This window comes from Bos mutus, chromosome 19 (genome assembly GCF_027580195.1).
Source record: "Bos mutus isolate GX-2022 chromosome 19, NWIPB_WYAK_1.1, whole genome shotgun sequence".
Lineage (NCBI taxonomy): Eukaryota > Metazoa > Chordata > Mammalia > Artiodactyla > Bovidae > Bos > Bos mutus.
Window position 1 is genome coordinate 21,563,429 of NC_091635.1, and position 21,630 is coordinate 21,585,058.

Genomic DNA, 21,630 nt, shown 5'->3' on the forward strand with positions numbered 1-21,630 from the left:
ACTGATTCCATGAACAGAATGGAGACTCAAGGGTAGGGAATGGTTTAGGCTTTACCCAAGGCCACCCGTTAAGCAAATGTTAGCTTTAGTAATAAAAGGAGCCAGGTGCTCAGATGCAGGGCTGCTGGGGGAAGGGACAGTTGGAAGAAATGGCCATTAGCTTTGATCCTCTACCAGCAAAGGTCAAACTCCTGGCCAGAGAGGTCATCTGGAGACGTTTGCCCTGGAGCCTGTGACGGTAGCTGCTCATGATAAACAGCTCTGGATATGTGGAGAGGTATCTAGGGGTAAAGAGAGACAACCCCGGGGTCGGGCTGGGGGAGAAAGGAGCTATTTGTTAAAGCTCCAGAAACAGGGACTTTGGGTCGGAATCTGGAACAAATATTTTGTCCACAGAGAAGCACGCTGCCTCAGAAGTGACTTCTCTGTTTGCCAGGGATGCGGGAGGAAGCATAGCCCCTGAGAGAAGTCAGCCTGGGTGGCTTCCCTGCAAGCTCAGACTGGGGCGTTTCAAAGGGCCAGGCCGGACTTCTGGCCCCAGATACCTTCAGCAGGATGTTCCTGACCTGAACAGTTCCGATCCACCGACCACACTGGAAGCTGAGTCTGGTTTCTGAGTTTTGGAGTGCTCCTTTCTAGGAGGGGTGGAGGAGTGGATTCAGCTGGTTGCATCAGCTGTGCTGTGATCTCTGACATTTTCTTTGTTCCCACATAAACCAAGCGCACAAAAACTAATTTTCCTGGCTTAATAAAAGAACAAGGTGGGGGCGGGGGGAAGGAACGGCCACGTGGGGAGAAAACTGGGGCTCGGGTGAAATGGACTGTGGTGGGTAGGGAGTGCCCCCTGGGGGCTCTCCCCCTTGGTGAGCTCCCCAGAATCGGCTCTGGTTCTGGCAGGCCCTGCCTGGACACCCTGCACGAGGTGGTCAGTGGGCAAACCAGCCCTTCAGCACCTGCTGTGCACCCAGCCCAGCGGTGGCCAGTGGTTCTCAAGCACTTTCCAGGAGTCAGGTCCTGTGCTGTGGGTTTTACCAACAGGTACCTCACTTGTGCTTCTGAGGAACTGACAGCTGCCCACATCCACGGAGTTGGTGTGTGCACCAATGCCAGCGTCCTTCCTATATCATGGTGGGCCTGCCTCTGCCCCATCCCAGGGGTGTTGTGGAAGTTGCACCTGATTGGGCACACGGTGGCAGCTCACAAATGCCCTGGCCTGGCAGGTGCGGGGTGGAGGGGAAGCAAGGGAGAGAGGCGTGGGCTGGAATCAGATGGCTTGCCAGGCTCCCAGGTATGTGGCAACTAGCTACAAAGAGGGCTCTCTTGGGACCCAACCAGCCAGTAACCCACCTACTTTTCAAAGCCTGTTCCCTCCCACTGTCTCCCCCACCACTACTCCAGCCTTTCCAGGATTTCTGAAGGACCCCTCCTGTCTCCTAGCACCTGCACAGGTGAGTCCCTTCCTACCCCCAAATCTGCATGTCTGGCACCTTCTCCAGCGCTATGGCCTCCCTCGGGTCCTTCCCTGAGCATTCCAGGGCAGTGCCCCCTCACCTCCCCGTTTTGCATCCCAGCTTGCAACCATTCATTGCTGCTCGGCTCTCATACCCCAGGGGACAGTGAGGGCAGCCCCGGTGAGTGCTCGAGGGCCACTGGAGGAGGGTCGCCGACTGGAAGCGGGAGGTGAGGGGCGTTCCCACCCCTCAACACTCCCCCTCGCGCCACAGTCGGCCCCCGGGAGGGACTAGGGGCTGAGTCGGCCAAAGTCCAGCTCCTCAGCGGCTAGGCAGCACGCTACTTAAACTTACGACCCGCCGCTGGCGGCCTCCAGCCAGACGACGGCCAAGAACAGGAACGCCAGGTCAGTTGGCTGACCGAGTGGGTAGCCAGGGGCTGGGGGTTGGGGGCCGGCAAGCAAGGTCCCCGCGGCTGCGTGGCAGCCTCGGGACCGGCCAGCGCCGCCGCGCACGGCCCTGGGACTTGTAGTTCTCGGCTCCGCGAGAGGCTAGCGCGAGCCTGGGAGCTCGGCGCTGCGCAGGGACAGGGACTACATTTCCCAGAAGGCCGGGGAAGCAGGGTCACGGCGAAAGGACCCCGGCCGGCGGCGCTTCTCGGGCCCGATGGGGCCGGTTCTGGGTGTCGGGGGCTTCCTCGAGGCCCGAGCGCGATCCCTGCAAGGCAATCCGCGGCCAACGAGTCCGGGCCGGGCGGGGCCCGTGCGCAGCTCGGTGGCTGCGCCGGACTGCTGCGGAGGCCTTGGCAACCTAGACTTCAGGAAGGTACCGGGCGCGGGGCGGGAGGGGTGTCGCGGGCGGGGCCTCTTCCTACGCCGGGGGGCGGGACCGCCGTTACCAGGCAACGGGGGCGGGGCGCCGGGGCGGTGTCTAGGGCCCCGCGCCTGGGCTCGTACACCTGTGTACCCCCGGGATCTCGAGGCTCCGGGAGGGCGGCGCCCTGAGCCGAGGCCAGAGGACTGGCCTCCTCCCCGGTGGACTAGCGGGGAGTTCGGGGCCTGCCGAGCCCCGTGCGGGCCGGGCCGGGATGGACTGGGCGGACCCGGTGCTGGAGACCCTCTGGCCCCCGGCCCCCTCCCTCGGAGCCGCCTCTGAGACAAGACATACACGTTTCGGGAATCTGCCACTCCTGGTGGAGCCCCAAATAGGTCTCTGCTCGAGGCCACCATTTGTGGTCCATTCGTTGGTACCGCTGGTCTTGAGCGAGAGCAGGTGTCCATCGAAGAAAAACGCACAACCTGAGGGTTGCGAGTTATGTTCTGTTGAGGGTCTTCTTGCGGACTGGAGCCCGGGAAAGAGCCTCTTAGTAGCTCTGAGAGACTGTTCCAGAGAGGTTAGGGAGGAACCAGGATATATAGAAGTTTTTGCTGGAAAAACAAAACCCCAAAACATGTGGTGGAACATCAAAAGATTACTGATAATCATGTGCGCACACACACACAAGAAACAGACATCTCTTTCATGATTTTAGCGCATTTCTGAATCTGGGATGATGCAAGAGTCTGGGGTCCTTGAAATTATTCCTTAGATCTCATCCTGTCTGGGGCCAATCTCCTGTTTTTCTCCATCCTAAACCCCCTCAGGGCGCACCTGGGTTGGCAGCAGTGGCCAATGGCCTGATGGGGGCAACTTTTGTTGCTTACTGGAATGGCAGGTGACATTCTTTGTGGGCTCTCACTGACTTTTCACTCTAGTGAGCCTGGAAACCTAAAATTCTCTCCTGGAGATAAAATTGGACCATGTTTTAGAGACTGGCTGGTGGGGAGGGGGACTGCGATCCCAAGATAGCTCATCCCCTACCTAAGAAGGTGACCTCTGATCTGAGCTCTGACAGATAAGCCAGGGGGTCAGGTTCTCTGGTGGAGGGCTGGCAGAGCCAAGGCCGTGAGGAGGTGGATTTGTTCCGGAACAAAGAGAAGCCTCACGTCTGTCCCCAGGAAGTGCTGGACAGCCCAAGGGGATGGGAGGAAAGCAGAGGAGGGGAGGAAGACTTATTATTTCAGAGAACTTTCCGTGAAGTGCTGGGTCACTCTGTGTGCCTTGGGCGGTTCAGAGCGAGCTCTCCGGTGTAATGGGCACCCAGATCCAGGTGAATGTCACCAGCTGCCCTGGGAGGATGAATGTTCCTGATGGCGTTAGAGGTCTTGAAACCCATGAGGTCCATGGCGTGCCGTGCTTTCTATCCTAGCAGATCTCAGATGAGAAGGGCAGAGATCTTGGAATGCCAGAGGGGACCCTCGGGATTGCCCAGCCTGGGGTGGCTACTTCACGGATGAGAACTCCAGGTGGAAGGATGGGCACCATTGACTAGAGGTGGGGAGACCTTCAGGGCTTTGGGCAGTGGAGCCCCTGCAAGGTTAAGGTCTGAGCAAGGCCTGGCAGTGGGAGAGGGGGAGACTTCCTGGGTGTGTGCAGGCAGGTCTCTTCTGCTATTTCTCCCTTCCCTCTGGGGCTGTGCAGTGGGACTGATCTGGGAGCTTTCAGGAGATGGGTCAGGGTGACCCTCTCTGGCTAACATTCCGTTTTCCACCCCTGCCCATGTTGGTACAGTTAAGCTTCCTGTTGCCAACAACATTCCACGTTGTCTATTTGTGCCGCTTGGCAGCCCTCCTCCCTCCTCTGTCAGAATCTCTGGTTTGGAGAGATATTGTCCCCGGGATGGTTTCTTTGCATCCGACACATCTGAGCTGCAGGCTGGCAGCAAGCTGACCCAGCCCCATCCGATGGCCAGGGCAGGGGTGGTGGTCATGGTGAAAATCCAAACTCCTCTAGTAGCCACAGTTTAATAACTAAGAAAAAATCAGTGAAGTTACTTTTAATAGTATATTTGACCCAATACATGAAAAAATGTCGTTCTGTCATGCACCACCGCACGATCCCAGCAGCTACACACCTGCTGATGTGGGTGCAGTGCCCTTGACCAGTAGCTCCTGGGCCTGCTCCAGTGGGTTCGGAATCAGGACTTTGTTTTTAGCTTAGAAAGTAGCCCCCCACCACTGCCGCCCCCTGGGCTGAGGACTGTCCCTGCTGCAGCCTCATTGACCAAGGCCCTCTCTACCCTGAACTTGGCTCGGCTCCTCCTTGGCTCAGCAGCCGCGTGAAGACTGCTGACTGGTGGGAGATGGAGCCAGACAGAAGGGCTCCGATGGTGCCCCATGGTGCCAGCTTCTTGGGGAGCTTGGGTTGCCAGGGCACAGTCGGGGACTCCGCTCATGCCCATTTCCAGGTGGTTCCCCAGCCCTTGTCCCTTGTGAGCATGGGTGGTATAGGTGTCCAAAGGGCCCCTTCAGTTACCTGCTTTGTAAGATGAGAGCTCTGTCAGCTGTGAAGTTCAGGTGACCACACTGAGGGTGGGTGGTCTTCAGAAGGCAAGGTTCAGGCTGCGTCCAGGCCATGCTTGGGGGCCGGGCCCCTTGGGCTGCACAGTCCCTGTATGTGACTGCTCTGTGACCATTTGGGAGGCAAATCCCAGGGGTGCGGGGCATGTCGGAGCTGCCTTTCAGGGTGAGATGTTTGCCTACTACACAGAGTTGTTTTTCAAATTCTCTTGGCGTTATCACATTGGTCAGAATAAACATCAGGCCATTTCTTTGGACAACTTATTCTGTTTATTCTGTGAAGTTCTCAGTGTTTTGGGGTGAGAGTCCAGACCTTTGGCAAGTCATGTCAATGTACAGAGCATTGGTTTCTCCTGCCTCTGTTGAGATGGCCGTATGGCTTTTCCTCTTCTGTCTGTCTGTGTGGATGTTGGTTGTCGCACCAGCCCCGCATTCCTGGCGTGACCCCCAACTTGGTCCTGATCTGTTCTCTTTGTATACATTACAGGCTTTGAGTTTCCATCATTTTGCTGAGGGTTTTGGAGGGCTGTGTTCATGAGGAGTATGGTTTGTAGTTTTCTTGTAGTGTCTTTGTCCGGTTATACCATTAAAGGAATGCAAGCCTCTTAGTGGGAGCTGGGAAGTGTTCTGGGAGAGACTGTGCGGAATTGTGGTTCTTTGTTCCTTAAATGTTTGGTAGAATTCATCACTTTGCTGACAAAGGTCTGTCTAGTCAAAGCTATGGTTTTTCCAGTAGTCATGTACGGATGTGAGAGTTGGACCATAAAGAAAGCTGAGTGCTAAAGTATTGATGCTTTTGAACTGTGGTGTTGGAGAAGACTCTTGAGAGTCCCTTGGACTGCAAGGAGATCAAACCAGTCAATCGTAAAGGAAATCAGTCCTGAATATTCGTTGGAAGGACTGATGCTGAAGCTGAAACTCCAATACTTTGGCCACCTGATGCGAAGAACTGACTCATTAGAAAAGACAGGTTGCACCTGTTTCCCCCGCTTATCCCCCAGGGGAGGTGGTCACAGAGGCCCCCTCTGGTCCTTCTAGAGGGTGGGAGGGAGCCCCCAGCCCGGATTGGAGGCTGCCTGGAGACTTTCTGTGCCTGGTGCCCGATCGAGGTCATGGCTGCCTTAGTACAGAACTTTGTGGCCCTCCTTTGTGCGTCTGCGCTAGTGCGGGGCTCACAGCACTGGTTTCCTGGTAAATGTCTCCTGAGTTGCTGGGAGGCCCTGAGATGGAGGGTCCTGCTGGAGGCCGACACACTGTCTCCAGCCTGTGCCCTGCCCTCTGTGCTGAGTGGTACGTGGGTCCCACCTGCGGTCGATGTGACTTTGACTCCTGGGCCCCTGCTGTTTGTTTGGATGTCACAATGTGACCCGGGTGCTGTTGACCCGCCACGTCTGCGTACCCCTCGCATGGCAAGCGGTATGGTCCAGCCTCTGAGCCCCTCACAGAGTGCTGCCGGGGTGCGGTAGGCGGAGCATCTCCTCTGCATTCCAGCGCTGGGACCCTGCAGCCCGTGACCTTGGAACCGCAGGAGCTGCATCATTAGAATTACCAAGAGCAGAGGGCCAGGACTTCCACGGCTTTAGTAAGGTGGGGGGACCCTTCCCATAGCTGAGGTGGCCCAGGGCGGGGTGCAGGGTTCTGGGGTGGCACTGGGGACCCACCTGCTCTGCTCCTGTCTGACGGGGTTTTGGAGGGAGGGCCTCCTTGGGTCACGGAGATGACAGCAGCCCGAAAAGGACCTGCCGGCCTCAGAGCCTGAAGCCAGGAGGGGCCCCTCTGCTGCCACCTGGCCTGTTCGTCATTCTCTGCTCCACACGCCCCTCTCTGGGCAACACAAATCCCCCTTCAAGGTGACCAGATGCTTCCTGGGTGATGAGGGCCCTGGGACCTGGGTAGGGGCCACGGTCCTAACGGGGGGTTGGGGGGGACCTGGCTGGATGTCGGCTTCCGGTGGCCTCAGCCAGTGTCTTTCTTCTGCTCACTTGTCTGGCCCCCTAGGGAATGTTCAGGACTTATCTTTGCCCCAGTGCCTGATCCTGGAATCTGGAATCTGGAATCTGGAAGGGCTGGTCGACCTGGCCTCTGCAAGCCCCTGGCTTGCTTGTCTCCGAGCGGGCATGACAACAGGGCTGGTGCTGCTGAGTGACTGCCCGAGGTGAGGCGCGAGCACCTACGCATCAGTAGATGCATGTTGGTCTTGCTGCAGGGGCTTAGCTGGCAGAGTCCCCCCAGAGTGGTGCCTCCTGGGGGTGCTTCGTGTCTGCTGAATGTAAATACCTGAAGCCTGGCAGGAGGACCACGTCTCTCCCTGGGCCCTTTGGGGAAAGGGGGCCAGTTCCCAGTTCCCCTACTGACTTTCTTTTCTGAGGTGTAATTCATGTAGTGATGTCTGCCCAGATGGAGACTTCTCATGTACCCCTGACCACCTAGGCTCCATCACCCCAAAAGACCCCTCTGCACCCTCCAGGCAGCCACTGGACCGTGTGCCGGCTTCCTCCAGCTCACTAGCCAGAGCCTGGGTGACCTCGAGCCCCTGGCCACCACCTGCACCTGCTCCCCACGTGGGCAGGCCTCACGCTTGACCCTTTGCCCTCTCTCCTTCTGGCCCTGCCAGCCCAGGGTCACTTGTGGGTCAGGAGGCACAGCTTGAGGACACAGAGCTTCTGTGGGACTGTGGGGTTTCCTATCCTTGTACAGGTGTCTGCTGGCTGGTAGTTGAAAGTGACGGGGGCTGAGGCTGTGTGAGCGGCGGGGCCTGGAGGATCTGACCCGCCGGCAACCTCTGTGAGTTTCCCCATAAAATGTGATGGGTGTCAGGGCGGACACATTGAGTCCCAGGGTTGCTGGCACGGCTGCAGGGAAGGGTTTTTGACTCACCTCTGCTGAGTGGGGCCACCTGTGGGCCCTGGCAGTGGGGGGCATTGGTGTCCCCATGGACACGGTCGCCAGGCTTGAGGCTCCAGATTCCAGTTGAGAGGAACTCCTTAAAACGGCATCTGCTGACAGTGACACCCTTGTCTGCAGAAATGCCACAGAAGCTCCCATGGGAGTTGTCGCTGTCATAAACATGTTGAGAAGCACGTTTTCTCTTCTGGCCCTAAGCTGGACATGGTGATTCAGAAGACAGGCCAGGGCTGGGGGCCATTAGCGGGAAGTATGGTTCACGGAGTTGATGAATGTGATCGAATATGGCTCAGGTCAGAGCTCAGACTCTCAGTATGTCCCTGGGCTCTTCATGCACATGGCTGGTCCCCGCCCCCCCCCAGCTCCGCCCCCCTGGGGACGGGAGACTGACCCGCCTTGAGTGGGTTCCACCCCTGGGTTTCTAAGGAACTGAGGACTGCACCCGCACCCCCGGTCAAGGCTTGAGAACATTGCTTGATTTCTCAGCTTAAGAGTCGCCAGAAAAACACATACTTAGGAAGCACAGCTTCTGGGCAGCTGGTGAATCTCTGGTCTCAGAAGCAGAGAGGTCTGCAGGCTCAGGGCGGCTCCCCGCAGGGCCCACTCACGTTACCTGGGCTGCTTCCTGTCTTGCTCTGAAGTCAGAGGGAGGGGGTTGAAGTCCCTGGAGCACAGGCGGCTGAGATGTCCCCTTACCACCGTGTGTTTTATTGATGAAGAAACAAAGGCCACCATTCACCCAACAAACACTCTGTGCCAGGCAGATGATACAGAGATGGGGAAGAAATGGCCCCTCATCCGGAGGAACCGTCACCAAACAGGGACAGATGACAGGGACAGGGACAGATAGGGTACACACAGAAGACACAGGAGGGGCCATGGACGAGGCTACCGGACATGCTCTCACTGGGTCTTGAGGGATGAATAGGAGTTTGAGGGACAGAGGGTATTTCAGAAGGCATTTGAAAGGGTTCAGAACACGCTGTTTGTGGGTGGGGGTGGCAGGAAGAATGGCAGGTAAGACTGGTGGAGGGGAATCCATCAGAGATGTTGGGCTGGGTGGGGAGGCATGGGTGCTGGTGTGGCAGGAAGTGAGCCTTGGGAGCCAGCCCCTTCCTGGGGGTACTGGGCCACTTGGCAGAGTTTTGAGCAGGGGGATGATGGGGGCACCACCAGAGTAGACTTGCTGTGAGAGGAAGGAGCTGGCAGTGAGGCGGGTGAGCAGGAGGAGCACTGGGGCCAGTGAGGCCTCCTGGCTGAGAGTGTCTGCTTTCATGGAGGGGGCTGGTGCCGGACCTCAGCCTGCTCCGTTGGCCGCTGAGTAGGACCCAAGCAGGACTCTGGTCCATCCCGCGCCCCCCGCCCCGCCCCCCCAGACAGCATTTCAGTGGGCGGAGCCTCACAGTCAGACGTGCTTAAGAAACGTCCTCTGATTCAGCCACTCCTCAAAGCTTTGGGGAGTCTCCCTCAGGCTGCAGCCTGTCCTTCCTAGGGGCTTCCACACCTTGGCAGGTGCCACCTGGCTGCGGGGGGGAGCTAGTCAAAAGGGTGGCAGCGTACAGGGTGCTCCACTGTGGCCCACCAAGGCAGGGCCCTGTGTCCAGCCTTGCTCCCCATGGTTGCTGAGGGGGCTTGGCCATCCTCTGTATCCTGCACCTGTGCTTCCGTGGCCCTGGCCTGGGCCAGTGTGCCCAGCATTCCCGCAACCATGCACCTCTGATTCTTGGCTCAGCTTTTCTTCTGTCTTGGGCGGTCAACTGAGTCTGGCTTTTTCCCTGGGCCCTGCCAACTGACAGGCAGAGGAGGCCATGTGGGAGGGACATGCCAGAATCTGAGCTCCAAGATGTTCCTGAATCTTTCACAGCCATGCTCAGCGGCATGGTAGGCTGAGCCAAGCTAGGAGTGGTCACCTGTGGAGTGTCTGCAGGGCTGGGTGGCCTGAGACAAACACTTTCCGAAAGAATGAACTGTGTCTCACCATTGCAGGTGATATTATGGGAAAGACCAGAACCCCCATGGTCCTGACTTTCTTCCCAGCTGAGGCTTATTTTTATTGTGACTTGCATGTGGACTAAAGAGCCTCTTGATAAGAGTGAAAGAGGAGAGGGGAAAAGTTGGCTTAAAACTCAACATTCAAAAAACTAAGATCATGGCATCCGGTCCCATCACTTCATGGCAAATAGATGGTGGAACAATGGAAACAGTGAGAGACTTTATTTTCTTGGGTTCCAAAATCGCTGCAGATGGTGACTGCAGCCATGATATTAAAAGACACTTGCTCCCTGGAAGAAAAGCTATGACCAACCTAGACAGCATATTAAAAAGCACAGACATTACTTTGCCAACAAAGGTCCGTCTAGTCAAGGCTATGGTTTTTCCAGTAGTCATGTATGGACTGACAGTTCGACTATAAAGAAAGCTGAGCACCAAAGAATTGATGCTTTTGAACTGTGGTGTTGGAGAAGACTCTTGAGAATCCCTTGGACTGCAAGGAGATCCAACCAGTCCATCCTAAAGGAAATCAGTCCTGAATATTCATTGCAAGGACTGATGCTGAAGCTGAAACTCCAATACTTTGGCCACCTGATGTGAAGAACCGACTCATTGAAAAAGACCTTGATGCTGGGAAAGATTGAAGACGGGAAGAGAAGAGGACAACAGAGGATGAGATGGTTGGGTGGCATCACTGACGTGATGGACATGAGTTTGAGTAAGCTCCAGGAGTTGGTGATGGACAGGGAAGTCTGGTGTGCTGCAGTCCATGGGGTCACAAAGAGTCAGACATGACTGAGTGACTGAACTGAACTGAACTGCATGTGGAGAGGTACCATGGATGTCTAAAAACAAAAAACAGAGAGTGATGCAGTAACTTAGCACTCAGAATATCAGTGGTGTCTCATCCTTTTTAAAGAAAAAACTCAGTGCTGGAAGCATCTGGCTGTCTCCTCCTTGTCCCCAGAGGCCAGTGGGGGGGCAGATCTCAGTTCTGTCCCCAGGGATGTCTGGGCCATGTCTGGAGCTGTTTTTGGTTGTCATAGCCGCAGAGAGCTACCAGCATGGAGTGGGTGGGGGCCACAAAGAGTGAGCGGCCAGAGGGTGGACAGGGAGAAGGTGGGGGAGACCTGGCCCAGGCACAGGAGGGGTGCTCAGCTATATGGTGGTAGTTCCTGAAAATGCACAAGGGCTCTGGGGCGCTGCAGCTTCCTCATCCATTTGACGTGTATTTGAAAACAAGGCAAGTTGGCACAGACCTGGTCTGTTTAAATTCTCTAATTGCTTTGGGGTGGTGCATCTGGTTTTCCCAAGCTCCTTTGATGCACACATGTTGCATGCGTGCCGATAGGAGCAGCCATGCGCACATGTGTATGTTCCTGGGGCCGGTGCCTGCGGTTGGGGACCCCCCACCAACACTCAGGAGCGCAGTCCAGCAGGTGGGAAAAGCCACTGCCGCTCTTTTCATCTGGTTCTCAGATGCTGAGCATCCTCACACGGGTGTCGGCCCCTCAGGTTGGCTCTAAACACCTCCGCAGGGTCCTGGTTACCCTAGTGGGGTCGCTGCTCCACCAGGTGCTGGATACTCACCTTCAGAGTCACCGATTTCCTCCCTGGCTTCCACTGTGGCCCAACCGCCCTCCAACAGGCATAACACGGCTGGCTGGGTTTTGCTTTTTATCTTCAGATTTATGAGATTACACTGTAGTAATGTTTGCCGGACTTGGACGCACCAGAGCCTGCCGGCCTGTTCCCGGAGGGTAACTTTATTTCTGAGCTCTGGGCTTGTCTTCTCTCCGGTGTTGGCCAGGTGGGGCCAGGTGGGGCAGGCCCGTCTCCCACTGATGCCACTCTGTCCCTTCAGGCAGACCTCTGCATTATGACCCGGCTGCTTGGCTACGTGGACCTCTCGGAACCCCACTTTGTGGCTGCCGTCCTTGCCATTGTCTTCAATCCGCTCTTCTGGAATGTGGTAAGTGCGCCCAGGGCGGGCTGCATGGACAGACAGGTGGACAGACGGACAGACTGGCGGCTCTTCCCTCCCTGTCTGTCTCTGGTCAGCGTGGGAGCATCCTCCTGATTCCCTGCCAAGGTCGGCACCTGGGGAGGACGCCCCTCCCCTGGGGTCCTGCCACATCTTGGCTTTAGCAGACAGCCCAGGGCTGCCCTGTGTGCCTGGCGGGGCCGCTGTTCCAATGGGTGAGTTGGAAGGTCTAGGCTGGGGTTGGCTCCCCTCCTGCTACGTGCGCAACAAAGCCATCTTCTTGTGAATCTCCCACCCCAGCACCAGATGTGCTCTGTAGCCATGGTCACTTTTCCCAAATGTGGCTTCCCTCAGAGTGGTCTGCAGCCCCTGGGCTGACGGGCACTGGGGAGCAGGAAGGAACCCACAGCAAGTGAACCAGGTGGCAGACCCCCGCCAGGTCATCTGTGGGCACGGGGCCTTGCGGGGGCTGGGTGGGAGGTGGAGAGAGGGCAGTGGGCTCTGGGCCATCCCTTTGCCAGCCCTTCGGGGAGACGCCTCTCCCCGGCAGGATGAGGGGAAGCTTTTGGGGCCTCTGGTCTGCTGTCTGCAGCAGCATCTTGGGGGTGGGGGAGAGGCCACCCCCAAGGCGCCAGCTGGCAGAGCTGTGGATGCCTTATGCTCACCTCCAGGGCGTCGGCACATGCTGTTCCAAGCTTTCTTCATCTCAGGTGGCCACTCGGTCCCCGGGGCAGAACAGGACATATTTGCATTTGGTTGACGAGTTAGGTCTTCTCTTCATCTGGTGGGAGCAGGGTGGGGGCGGGGCTGCTCATCACAAAGAGGCCACGGACAGACAGAGTGGTCTCCTTGAGGGGAGGGCCACGCCCTGGTCAACATGATGTCCCTCCCGACAGACACACTGGTCTCCTTGAGGGGAGGGACACGCGCCCTGATCAATGTGCCGTCCCTCTGTCCTGACAGACTGGTCTCCTTGAGGGGAAGGACTTGTGTCCTTTTCCACACGCCCTGCTGGTTTCCCTGACATGTGACCACAGGTGGGTAGTCCAGAACAGCAGGGACACTCTCCCCCAGATCTAGGGGCCGAAAGCCTGAAACCAGTGAGCAGTTACACAGAAGCTGGTGTCCAGAGTTGTCCTGGAGACAGGCAGCCAGCGGGGTCGGGGCTCCTTGGCTGGACTGAGCTTCGGGAGGAGCCAGGCAGGGGTGGGTGGGGAGGTGGACAGGCCGGCGGTCCCGAGGAAGGACCCTTAGTGCTGGCCTGCACCCTGGTTGTGTCTCAGGCAGCAGTGAGATGTGTGTGAGAGGTGCACACGTGGCTGTACATGCATGTGCACATGTGAGCATGGGGAGCTGGGCTGGGCGTGGACAGGCTGTCTGACACCCTTGCTCCCGTCTGGCTCAGAGTCTCACTCCGAGGGCACGGCTGTGCACGAACTGGGCTCCACAGCGAGCTGGATTTTTGCAGAGCTATGGGGTGTCTGGCCTCGGCTCCCAGTGGGGACGGTCAGCCCAGTGTCACCAGGACCCACGCTCTCTCCTCTGGCCTGGATGTGCCATGGCATGTGTGTGTGTGCTTCTTAGGATGTGCAGCCCTGCCCGCCCCATGGCCCGAGCCCTGAAGGGAGAGCTGTGTGGGGCGGCGGGCAGCAGCTGGGCTAACTTTAGAGTCTAGGGGTCTGAGCAGGGCAGCATTAAAGCATACCCTAACCCTAACCCCAACCCAAACTGGTACGTATGGTACCAGGTAGCTCGCCAGGCGCCCAGACCGTGTGGTGGGCGAGGCAGTGAGGAGGGAGTCCCAGCAAGACCCCACCTAATTGGGCTGCTTCTCCCCCCGGCTCCTGATGTTCCAGGGGTACAGCCTGAGTTTCCTCTCAGTCCTGCTGGGGCGTGGGGGTAGACAAAGCGCCTCTCCTGGGGTGCTTCACCGCTGGAGGTAGTGGTGGGCAGTGGGGCAGCATTTGCATCCGAGCTTGTGTTGATTTGGTAGGACAGGTGTGGGGGGCTGGTGGGTTACCTCTGGGGTCCCTGATGCACGGAGGGGCGGTTTGATGACACATACCCCCTGGGTCTCCTCGCATGCCCCCCACCCCCCCGCCTTTGCAGGGTCTGCTCCCTCCGAGAAGGGCCCCCCTCTCCCACCAGCCCTCCCCGAGCCCTGGCCCCAGCAGACGTCTGTGGGCCCTGATCCTTGTGAGTTTGCGTTTCGCCCCTCCTTTAGACCCAGGGCTCCTGGGAGCTGAGGGTAGGGCCTGGCCCAGTAAGTTATTGTGGGTGAGCCCTGAGTGGCCTGGGGGCCAGAGGCCAGGTCGTTTCTCCACTGGGGGCGAGTAGTAGGTCCTCCCGCTGACCTACAGTGCCAGCCTGGCTGTGTCGTCAGCTTTGCACCATTCCTTGGTCCTCCTCTGAGGCCATCTGAGATTCAGGAAAAATGTCCAAGGCGTGGGGTTTGTCTCTATTTACTGCCCACTTGCTCTGGCCTGGGCCTCAGCTGTATCATCTGAGGTCGGAGGGTGTTGGGGCAAGGGGTGGCCTTTGTCCAGCTCTCCTCCAGGGTGGCTGCCAGGCGGCGGGGGAGGTGAATGGGTGTGAAGGGTCTGGAAGCCTGGGCCACACTTGGCCAGGAGGAGCAGCCATAGGAGCCCGTTCATGCCGCGTTTCCTCTGATCCCGCCTCCTGGCCCTGCCCTGGCTCCCTGAGCCTCAGGGGGGCTAGGGTAGGAAGCGGTCAAGACCCAGCCCGAAGACCCTGGGACTCGATGCCCAGGGCACCTCAGGGAAGGCCCCTGGGCACACGGTGTTTCTGGACCTGAGATCCCTGTAGTTTCTCCAAAGAGGCATTGGCCTTGGAGTGTGGGCTCCAGGGGACAGAGGTCACGAGGTCGGGAGGGACCCAGAGTCCTGGGCAGAGAGGGATGGAGAACCAGGCCACCTGATGCATCTGGGGAATCAGGGGAGGGTAGGATTGGGGCTGCAAAGCTTCCTAGACTAATTTGTCCAAATCCCGTACTTGTTGTCTGAGGCTCCAACCAGTCTTGGAGGACAGTTCCTGTGCCCACGACCAGCTTTGCAGGGAGGGGGGCTGCCTTGGGAGATGATGAGCTGGGGGGTCACTCCGGGGCTGGGCCTGTCTTCACTGCCTCTGGGACCCACCCCCCTCGGGGCAGACCCACCCTTATGCCTGGCGGGGACAGAGGTGAATCTGCCCGCGCTCAGCTTTCCCTGTCCTCTCTCAGGGTGTCAGGCACGAGCACTGCTCAGCATTGGGGAGCATGGGAGGAGGGGGCACAGGCAGAGCTCTCCTGCCCAGTCTCTCTGCTCTCGGCTCTGTAGAGTCCAGCCTTGTTCTGCGGGTCCTGGGCGAGGTGGCGGGCGGGGGTCAGCCAACTGCTCTCAATGTCCCCAGCAGCCTTGGGTGGGGGATCAGGGGCTGCTCTGCAGCGAGGGGGGCGGGACAGAGACTGGGGGCGCTGGGGGCAGGTGTACTCACTGATGGCCGTCCTAAGACTAAGCATTGTTGTCACCACCTCCCCAAATGGATTTGATGTGCAGACTCCTGGGGGGGATGGGCGGGTCCACCCCAGATTTTTTCAGAAGTGGCAGCTAAGGACCAGAGAGGTCGCTTGACCTGCCCAGGTCACACAGCTGTGAGAGCAGAGCCAAACCTGACAGCTGGGGCTCCTGCTCCTGTGCGTTACCCCCTCCTCCCCAGGCCCCCCTCCTCCCCTGGCCCCCCTTCTTCCCCAGCCCTCCTCCAGGAGGGCCTTCCCAGTGCAGACACAGCCCTGAATGGCAAGCTGGCTGGCCCAGCTGGGGCAGGACCAGGGGCCCTGCTGGCAGGAGAGGCCCTGTCGGGGGTCCAGCCTTGCAGCCCCACCCCCTGCAGCCTAGGATGCGCCTGCTGGGCTGGGGTGCACCCCACTCTGACAGTGTATGGGCTCTCTGTGGGGTGGCCTTGAGAGGCAGCCACCTAGGAGGGGTGCCAGGGGCAGGACGGCTCCAGTGACTTTGGGCCCATCCTTGGCTGCTTGGCCCCAGAAGCCAAGTGCAGCTGTGCCTCTGCCCTCCTAAGTCCTCCCTGCCTGTCTCGCCAGCCCAGGGAGGGGCATGGGCGTCTGAGCACAGTGGCCTATCCTGCTGCTGCGGTCTCCTGACCTGGACCTGGGTGGGAATTTTGGCTTCTCTGAGCCAAATTTTGGTTTTTCTCATCTGTAAAACAGGCACAGTTGTCAGGGTCTTGAGGTTGGACTAGAAGTTCGCTTGCAGCTGGCTGGCAGCTGCCACCCCTCCTCCTCTCTGGCCACCTGGCACTCCCTGTTGGCCTCTCCTGGTCACTGTTTGTGGCTGGGCTGCCCGGGCAATGGTGCTATCCTGCAGTCACTTGCGGCTCAGCTCAGGGCAGGTTCTGGGACAGTCAGTCCATTGTCAGCCGCACTTGGATGCCACATCAGCGCCTCTGGAGCCCGTAGCAGGCGGCTTGGAGGTGGGCGGGAAGCGTGAAAGGGTCAGCCCTGACTGAGGCTGCTGCCAAGGGAGCGGCCAGGTCTCACAGGTCGGCTGGTGGCGGAGGTGAAGGGTCCTGACCGCCAGAAGCTGTCTCCTTGTACCGACAGCGAAACACTTGCACCAGCTGCTTTCTGAGAAGCAGGCGTGGGGAGAGGGCAGGTGTGGTTGAAAGCACCGGGTTTCTAGGCTGGCAGGACCGTGACCTCCCTGAGGCAGCCCCATGGATGCAACAGGCAGGGGCAGGGCCCTGCTGGGAGCACCTCAGGGTCCCTCCGAAACAAACCCCAATGGCAGTGGGAGGGTGTTCCAGCATGGGCTCAGCCCTCCGGCAGCTGAGCCCCGACGGCAGCCTGGCCGCCAGGTTTCGGGCAGAGCGCACTGGCCGGGTCTTCCCGTCTAGGGGTTAGTTGGAGCCCTGACCCTGGTTCTCTGGCCCAGGTCTGAGCGTGGCCTACAGGGCATCTCAGCACTCGGTCCGAGGACATGGTGGGGACCTCACAGCCTTTTTATCCCCCTGCCTGCCAGGTGCCCTCACGTTTGAAATTGTGCAAATGGTGACCGGGGGGCTGGGACCCCGAGGGCCGTGGCATACAGACAGGCAGCCCGCCACCCGGCGGACGGAGCAGCGTGTCCAGAAGATGTTGTTCCTGATACAGATTTGACACCTTTCTGGATCAGCGCTGACCCCCCCTTCCCCAGGAGCTCAGAAAGTCAGGTGTGAAATCCAATGGCCTAATTTTAGACCTTGGGTGTGCATGTCAGAACAGCAGGAGAATTAGAGAGGGAACAAGGACAGCCCGGCCTCATCCCTTGTTAGCTGTGAAGCCAGCACGTTCCCCAGGGTGGGGGAGGTACCACCAGTGGCCTCAGTGGCGGGGGAGTGGACAGGAGCAGAGCTTCTCTCTCGGGGCCCCTCCCGGGCGGAGCTCAATGGAGACACAGAGACGGACTGGCCAGAAGGTGGGCCATGGCCTCCATTGCTGGAGGGCAAGTCACTGGGTGGACGAGGCAGGTTTGGCCAGCACCTTCTGGGAGGAACCTGCTTCGGGCAATATTTCCCCGAACTGGTCAGGGAAGGTCCTCCGGCCCTGCTCTCCTTGGGAGCCCAAGGGCTCAAGAGGACGGGGCACAGGGGAGGGGGTGGGCAGGCTGGGAGGCGGGCCCTGGGCTCATCCAGTGGTTCTGACCCCTTGCCTGCTGATATGTCTGCTGCCAGCATCTTCCTCCTGGCCTGCCTCTCACCTGCTGTATGGGGCTCCTTAGAATTGTATGTGAAGTGCAGCCATGTCCACTGGAAGCAGTAGTCATCGTTCCCCAGAGGGAGGGGGTCACCCTGGAAAAGCGCATGACCCCCGTCTCCTTGGCCTTGAAGATGTAGGATCTTTCGGCTCTGGCTCCCCCTGGGGTGGGGGAGGAGGGTCTCTTTTTTTTGGTCTCTCTGAATTTAGTCTGTTAAAAGTTTAAATGTTGGCCACACACATGCATGGCCCACGGCCCACCATCTGCAGATGGTGGTGGTAAGAATGGCCGTCTGTCCCCTGCCCCCAGCCCCGGGTGTGCTCTGTGTCAAGGCTCGGGTGCAATGAGACGCCTCCTGCTCCTGTGGCAGGCCCAGTAGGCCCCTCATCCTCTCCTTCAGAAAATCGGGGGACGCTGACCTCAGAGCAGTCGTGGGAACCAGCCTGTGTTGGGGTTTCCTAAGCGTTGGGCCCTGTTCCCGTGACCCTCCATGGAGACTTCCGCCTCCAGAGGCCTCTTCGCTCTCTCAGCCTCTCATGGGGACATGCTGTTCTCAGCTCACTGGGCTCCACCAGCAGATGAGCACCGGGTCTCAGACTCGGCCCATAAACAGCCCCAGAGCAAACGTGCTCGTCCTGCTTGTCTGCTTATGTCCAGGATCCACTTTGGACCTGGCAGCTCCAGGTCCCGGGGCGGCAAGGCTCTGATGGGAAAGATGGCCGGGAGGCCCAGGCCCTGTGTCCCGAGGCTGAATGGAGGCCAGCTGGCCAGGTGGTTCGCGCATGATCCTTGACCCCCAGGTGCCGCAGGAGTCCCAGAGCCCCTCGGGAGGCCACGCAGACTCTTCCTGGAGAGAGCGTGCTGTGGGCGGGACCGCACTGTTCCGTATTCTGTCTCGTGCGTCCTCGGGGACACAGAGCCGTGATCACTGCCCCCCGCCCAGGTCCCAGGTGTGTTCCTGCCCTGCTGGAGGGGGAAGATTAGCTAGCCCAGAACACGGTATTTTGACCCAGGCTGTACCCAGCGAGGAGAGACTGTCCCCAGTCACACGGCTCTGTGAAGGGGATTGGGTTTCCGTCAGGATGAAGCCTCTCTGTGCTTCTCTGCTAGGGGTGGCATGGGCGGGGAAAGCCGCTGCTGCGTCTCCACAGCCTCTGAAGGACTCAGGCCCAGGCGGTCCGTGGTCGTGACCAGGACGTGCCGCCTTGCAGCGCTCAGGCCCAGTGGGAAAGCACGAGTTCTGCCCAAGGAGGGGGTGGATTTTCTTAACTGCAATTGTAACAAGTGGGCAGAGGGTCTGGGGGGGTGACAGCCTCGTGGGGAGGGGGGTAGTAGCTGGACATGGGGACCCCCATTCTGTCTCTGCCACTTTAACAGAGTCTTACTTGGGTCCAAAGTAAAAGGCCAGGCTGTGGTCACTGCAGAGCTGGACCCGGCGCCGGATCAGGGAGACCTCTGGACACGTCATAGATTGGGCATGTGTGCGGCCAGTGCCACCTCTACATCCACTGCCTGATGGGCCTCCTGCCCATCTTCAAGGCCTGTGGGGCCTCTGGGCCTCTGGAGGCCACGGGCATGATGACTCCTCGTCCTTCTCAATGCCTCTTGAATCTTCCACCATGGGTTCCCCTCCCGTCAAAGTTCCGGGCCTCGTACTTGCTCCCCACTGGACACAGGCAGCTCCCAAGTCTGGTCTGTGGACGGCAGGGCCTGATCAGCTGCAGTCCTTGTGAGGTGGGGTGGTGCTGGTGGGGTGGTGCCGATGGACCTGGCCGTCATGGGTTCCCCCTCTCGGCCCCTGTGTTTGCCCTTCTGACCTGCTGGGTCTGGGGTAGGAATTTCCCTCTGTCTCTGGCTCCTCTGCTCTGCTGTCTCCTCTGGTTGTGTGATGTCCCTTGTTTCTGAGACTGCCTGGCCCTCCTAGCACCTCTGGCTCTTCCCGATAAAGACACCTTACCTGCCAAATACCATGTCCGAGGTGTAGAGCGGAACCCCGGCCCACTCTGTCTACCCTGAGCTGAGGCCGGCACACGGCCTGGCCAGCTGGATGGGGCTCGCTGGTCTGGGCAAGACAGTGCCCCGGAGCATGGCAAGCTACCTGCCCCTGCTGCAGGACCCTTTTCTCTGCACTGTGTCAATCTCCTTTTCAGCCCTCAGGCCTCCAGTGAGGGTCATCTGTCAGGGAGGCCTCCCCTTGCCCCCCATGCCAAATTATTCTTCCTCCCAGCACCTGTTCTCATCCAAGGTGATCACATCCTTGGCATGCCTGCCGACACTGGAGGCCCCGAGGGCAGAGACCACACTGCCCTGGTCGCCTCAGTGCCCAGCAGCTGCTGGGAGCCTGGCCTGGCCTGGGCTGCTCTGTAAACACTTCCCTCTGGTGCCCCTGGGTGCTGGATTAACTGTCCTGAGTCTCTGCCCCAAGGAGGTCGGCCCCATTGTCAGCAGCTGCAGCAGGAGGGGAGCTCAGCTCCGGCCCTTGAGGAACCGCGGGCTCCCCCAGCCTCAGGGGGTCGCCAGGCTCAGCCCTGAGATCACGTAGACTTGTGCGGAGGCCCAGCCGCCGGCCGCCTTGTTCCTGTCCTTTAAAAGGAGAAGAAAGAACACAGTGCCCAGTGGCCAGGGCCGGGCTAGGCATGTGGCAGAGGGCACGACCCCAGCTCGGTGCTGCAGCAGCTGTGAGAGCCCGGGTGCGCCTCTCAGTACCGGAGCCTGGCAGTTTTCAGGAGCTCTGGGACTTGGTGGAGGCCCCGGGTCATAAGCCGTGGGCTATAACCCTCCCCTGGGATGGCAGCCCCTCTTCCCCTGTTACAGCTGAACCCCAGGGGTGACCAAGGTAGTGTTGATTCCCACCCCACCGGGGGTGAACAGTGGGGTCCCCCTCCCTGGGCTCGCTTGGTTCCCAGCATCTTTGTTCTGGTCCCCAGCCAGAGGCTGGTGGCCAGCAGGACTGCGTGTGACACAGTCTGTCACGCCCACCGTCCCCAGCCTGGGCTCATCTGCTTCTGCTCAGAAAGTCCCGCTGCACCTGCCAGGGCCCCAGCTCATATGAATGAGTGCTCAGTGAGTTGGTGGGTTCTAGGCTGCTGGGCGGCACCAGCCCTGTGGGCTCCTGCCATGACTGGGCTGAGTGACACACTCTCGCCGACACCATCACTGCCCTCCGTCCCCCTCATGGCTCCGATTGGGCTCCTGCACACGCAGAGGCGGCCACGGATGTGGGCTCTTAGCGGGTTGGGGATTCAGCCTGTGTCCACACACAGGATGCCCAGGAGGCTCAGGGAGGCCGAAGTGGCTCCACGTGGCTCCCAGGCTGCTTGGGGAGGGGGTTGCCTCTGGAAAGACTCTGGGGTTCAGAAGATGCCCCAGGGGGAGCAAGGTACAGCATGTGGGCCCGGGGATGGAGGGGACAGGGTAGAGACCCCTGAGGATGGGAGGCAGAAGGAACATTGATTTTAATTGGCAAATTTACATCCTTGGAACAGAGAGCAGCCCGCGTCACCCAGGTCCCAGGACACCTTGCACAGTTGCTATCCCCACGTCTCCAAAGCTGAGGACGTCTCCTGCCTCAGCACGGCCTCATTATCAGGAGAGGGAACATCGTGAGCAAAGTTTGGAAGCAAAAGCAGGGCTTGTTCTGTGTTCTGGAACGAGTAGCTGAGTCACAGCTCACCCCGGAGATGGGGGACAGGAGAGGCCATCCAGACCCTGTGGTGGGGAGTCTGCACACGGTGAGGCCGGGACCCTGGTTGCAGGACGAGGTGGAGAGGCTGCCTGAGGAGAGCCTCCCTCGTGGCCGACAGCATGCAAAGGGCGGGGGCAGCCCCTCCAGGTGGCAGAAATGGGCAGGAAGCTGTGGTGTCTGGGCAGATCAGGGACACAGGGACACAGGGACGTCAGGGACACAGGGCCTGCGGCCTCTTGCATGGGCTGAGGTGCCTGGGGTTGACCTACGTGGCTGGGCTCTGTCTTGGTGGTTCTGGCCGGCCTGCCTGAAGTACCCAGGACCAGTCCAGCTCTGCAGGGTGGGGCTGTTCGGGGGCCCGGCGACCAGCCCCCTTCGGGAAGCTGGGGTGCCATGGCCCTCATGACTGGGAAATGCCCGGTGGGGCTGAGGGCTGCAGCCAGGATGGCTCAGGAAGGAGCTCAGGATT

At 59.4% G+C, this 21,630-nt stretch overlaps 1 protein-coding gene across 5 annotated transcripts in view; it reads left to right on the forward strand.

The window, feature by feature from the left end:
* Nucleotides 1-1,710: 1,710 nt before the first annotated feature.
* PEMT (phosphatidylethanolamine N-methyltransferase) overlaps nucleotides 1,711-21,630 on the forward strand; it is a 35,168-nt gene continuing 15,248 nt past the window's right edge. Inside the window, exons 1-5 of one of the 5 annotated variants that reach the window (XM_070389637.1) lie at nucleotides 2,138-2,276; nucleotides 6,341-6,431; nucleotides 6,848-7,004; nucleotides 7,547-7,633; nucleotides 11,610-11,717. In XM_070389637.1, coding sequence (XP_070245738.1) covers nucleotides 11,625-11,717 — 93 coding nt within the window. In that variant the 5' untranslated portion in view covers nucleotides 2,138-2,276; nucleotides 6,341-6,431; nucleotides 6,848-7,004; nucleotides 7,547-7,633; nucleotides 11,610-11,624. Of the gene's footprint in view, nucleotides 1,859-1,985; nucleotides 2,277-6,340; nucleotides 6,432-6,847; nucleotides 7,005-7,546; nucleotides 7,634-11,609; nucleotides 11,718-21,630 lie in introns of those variants that run through there. The other 4 variants (XM_070389638.1, XM_070389636.1, XM_070389635.1 and 1 more) reach the window with 4 other exon arrangements.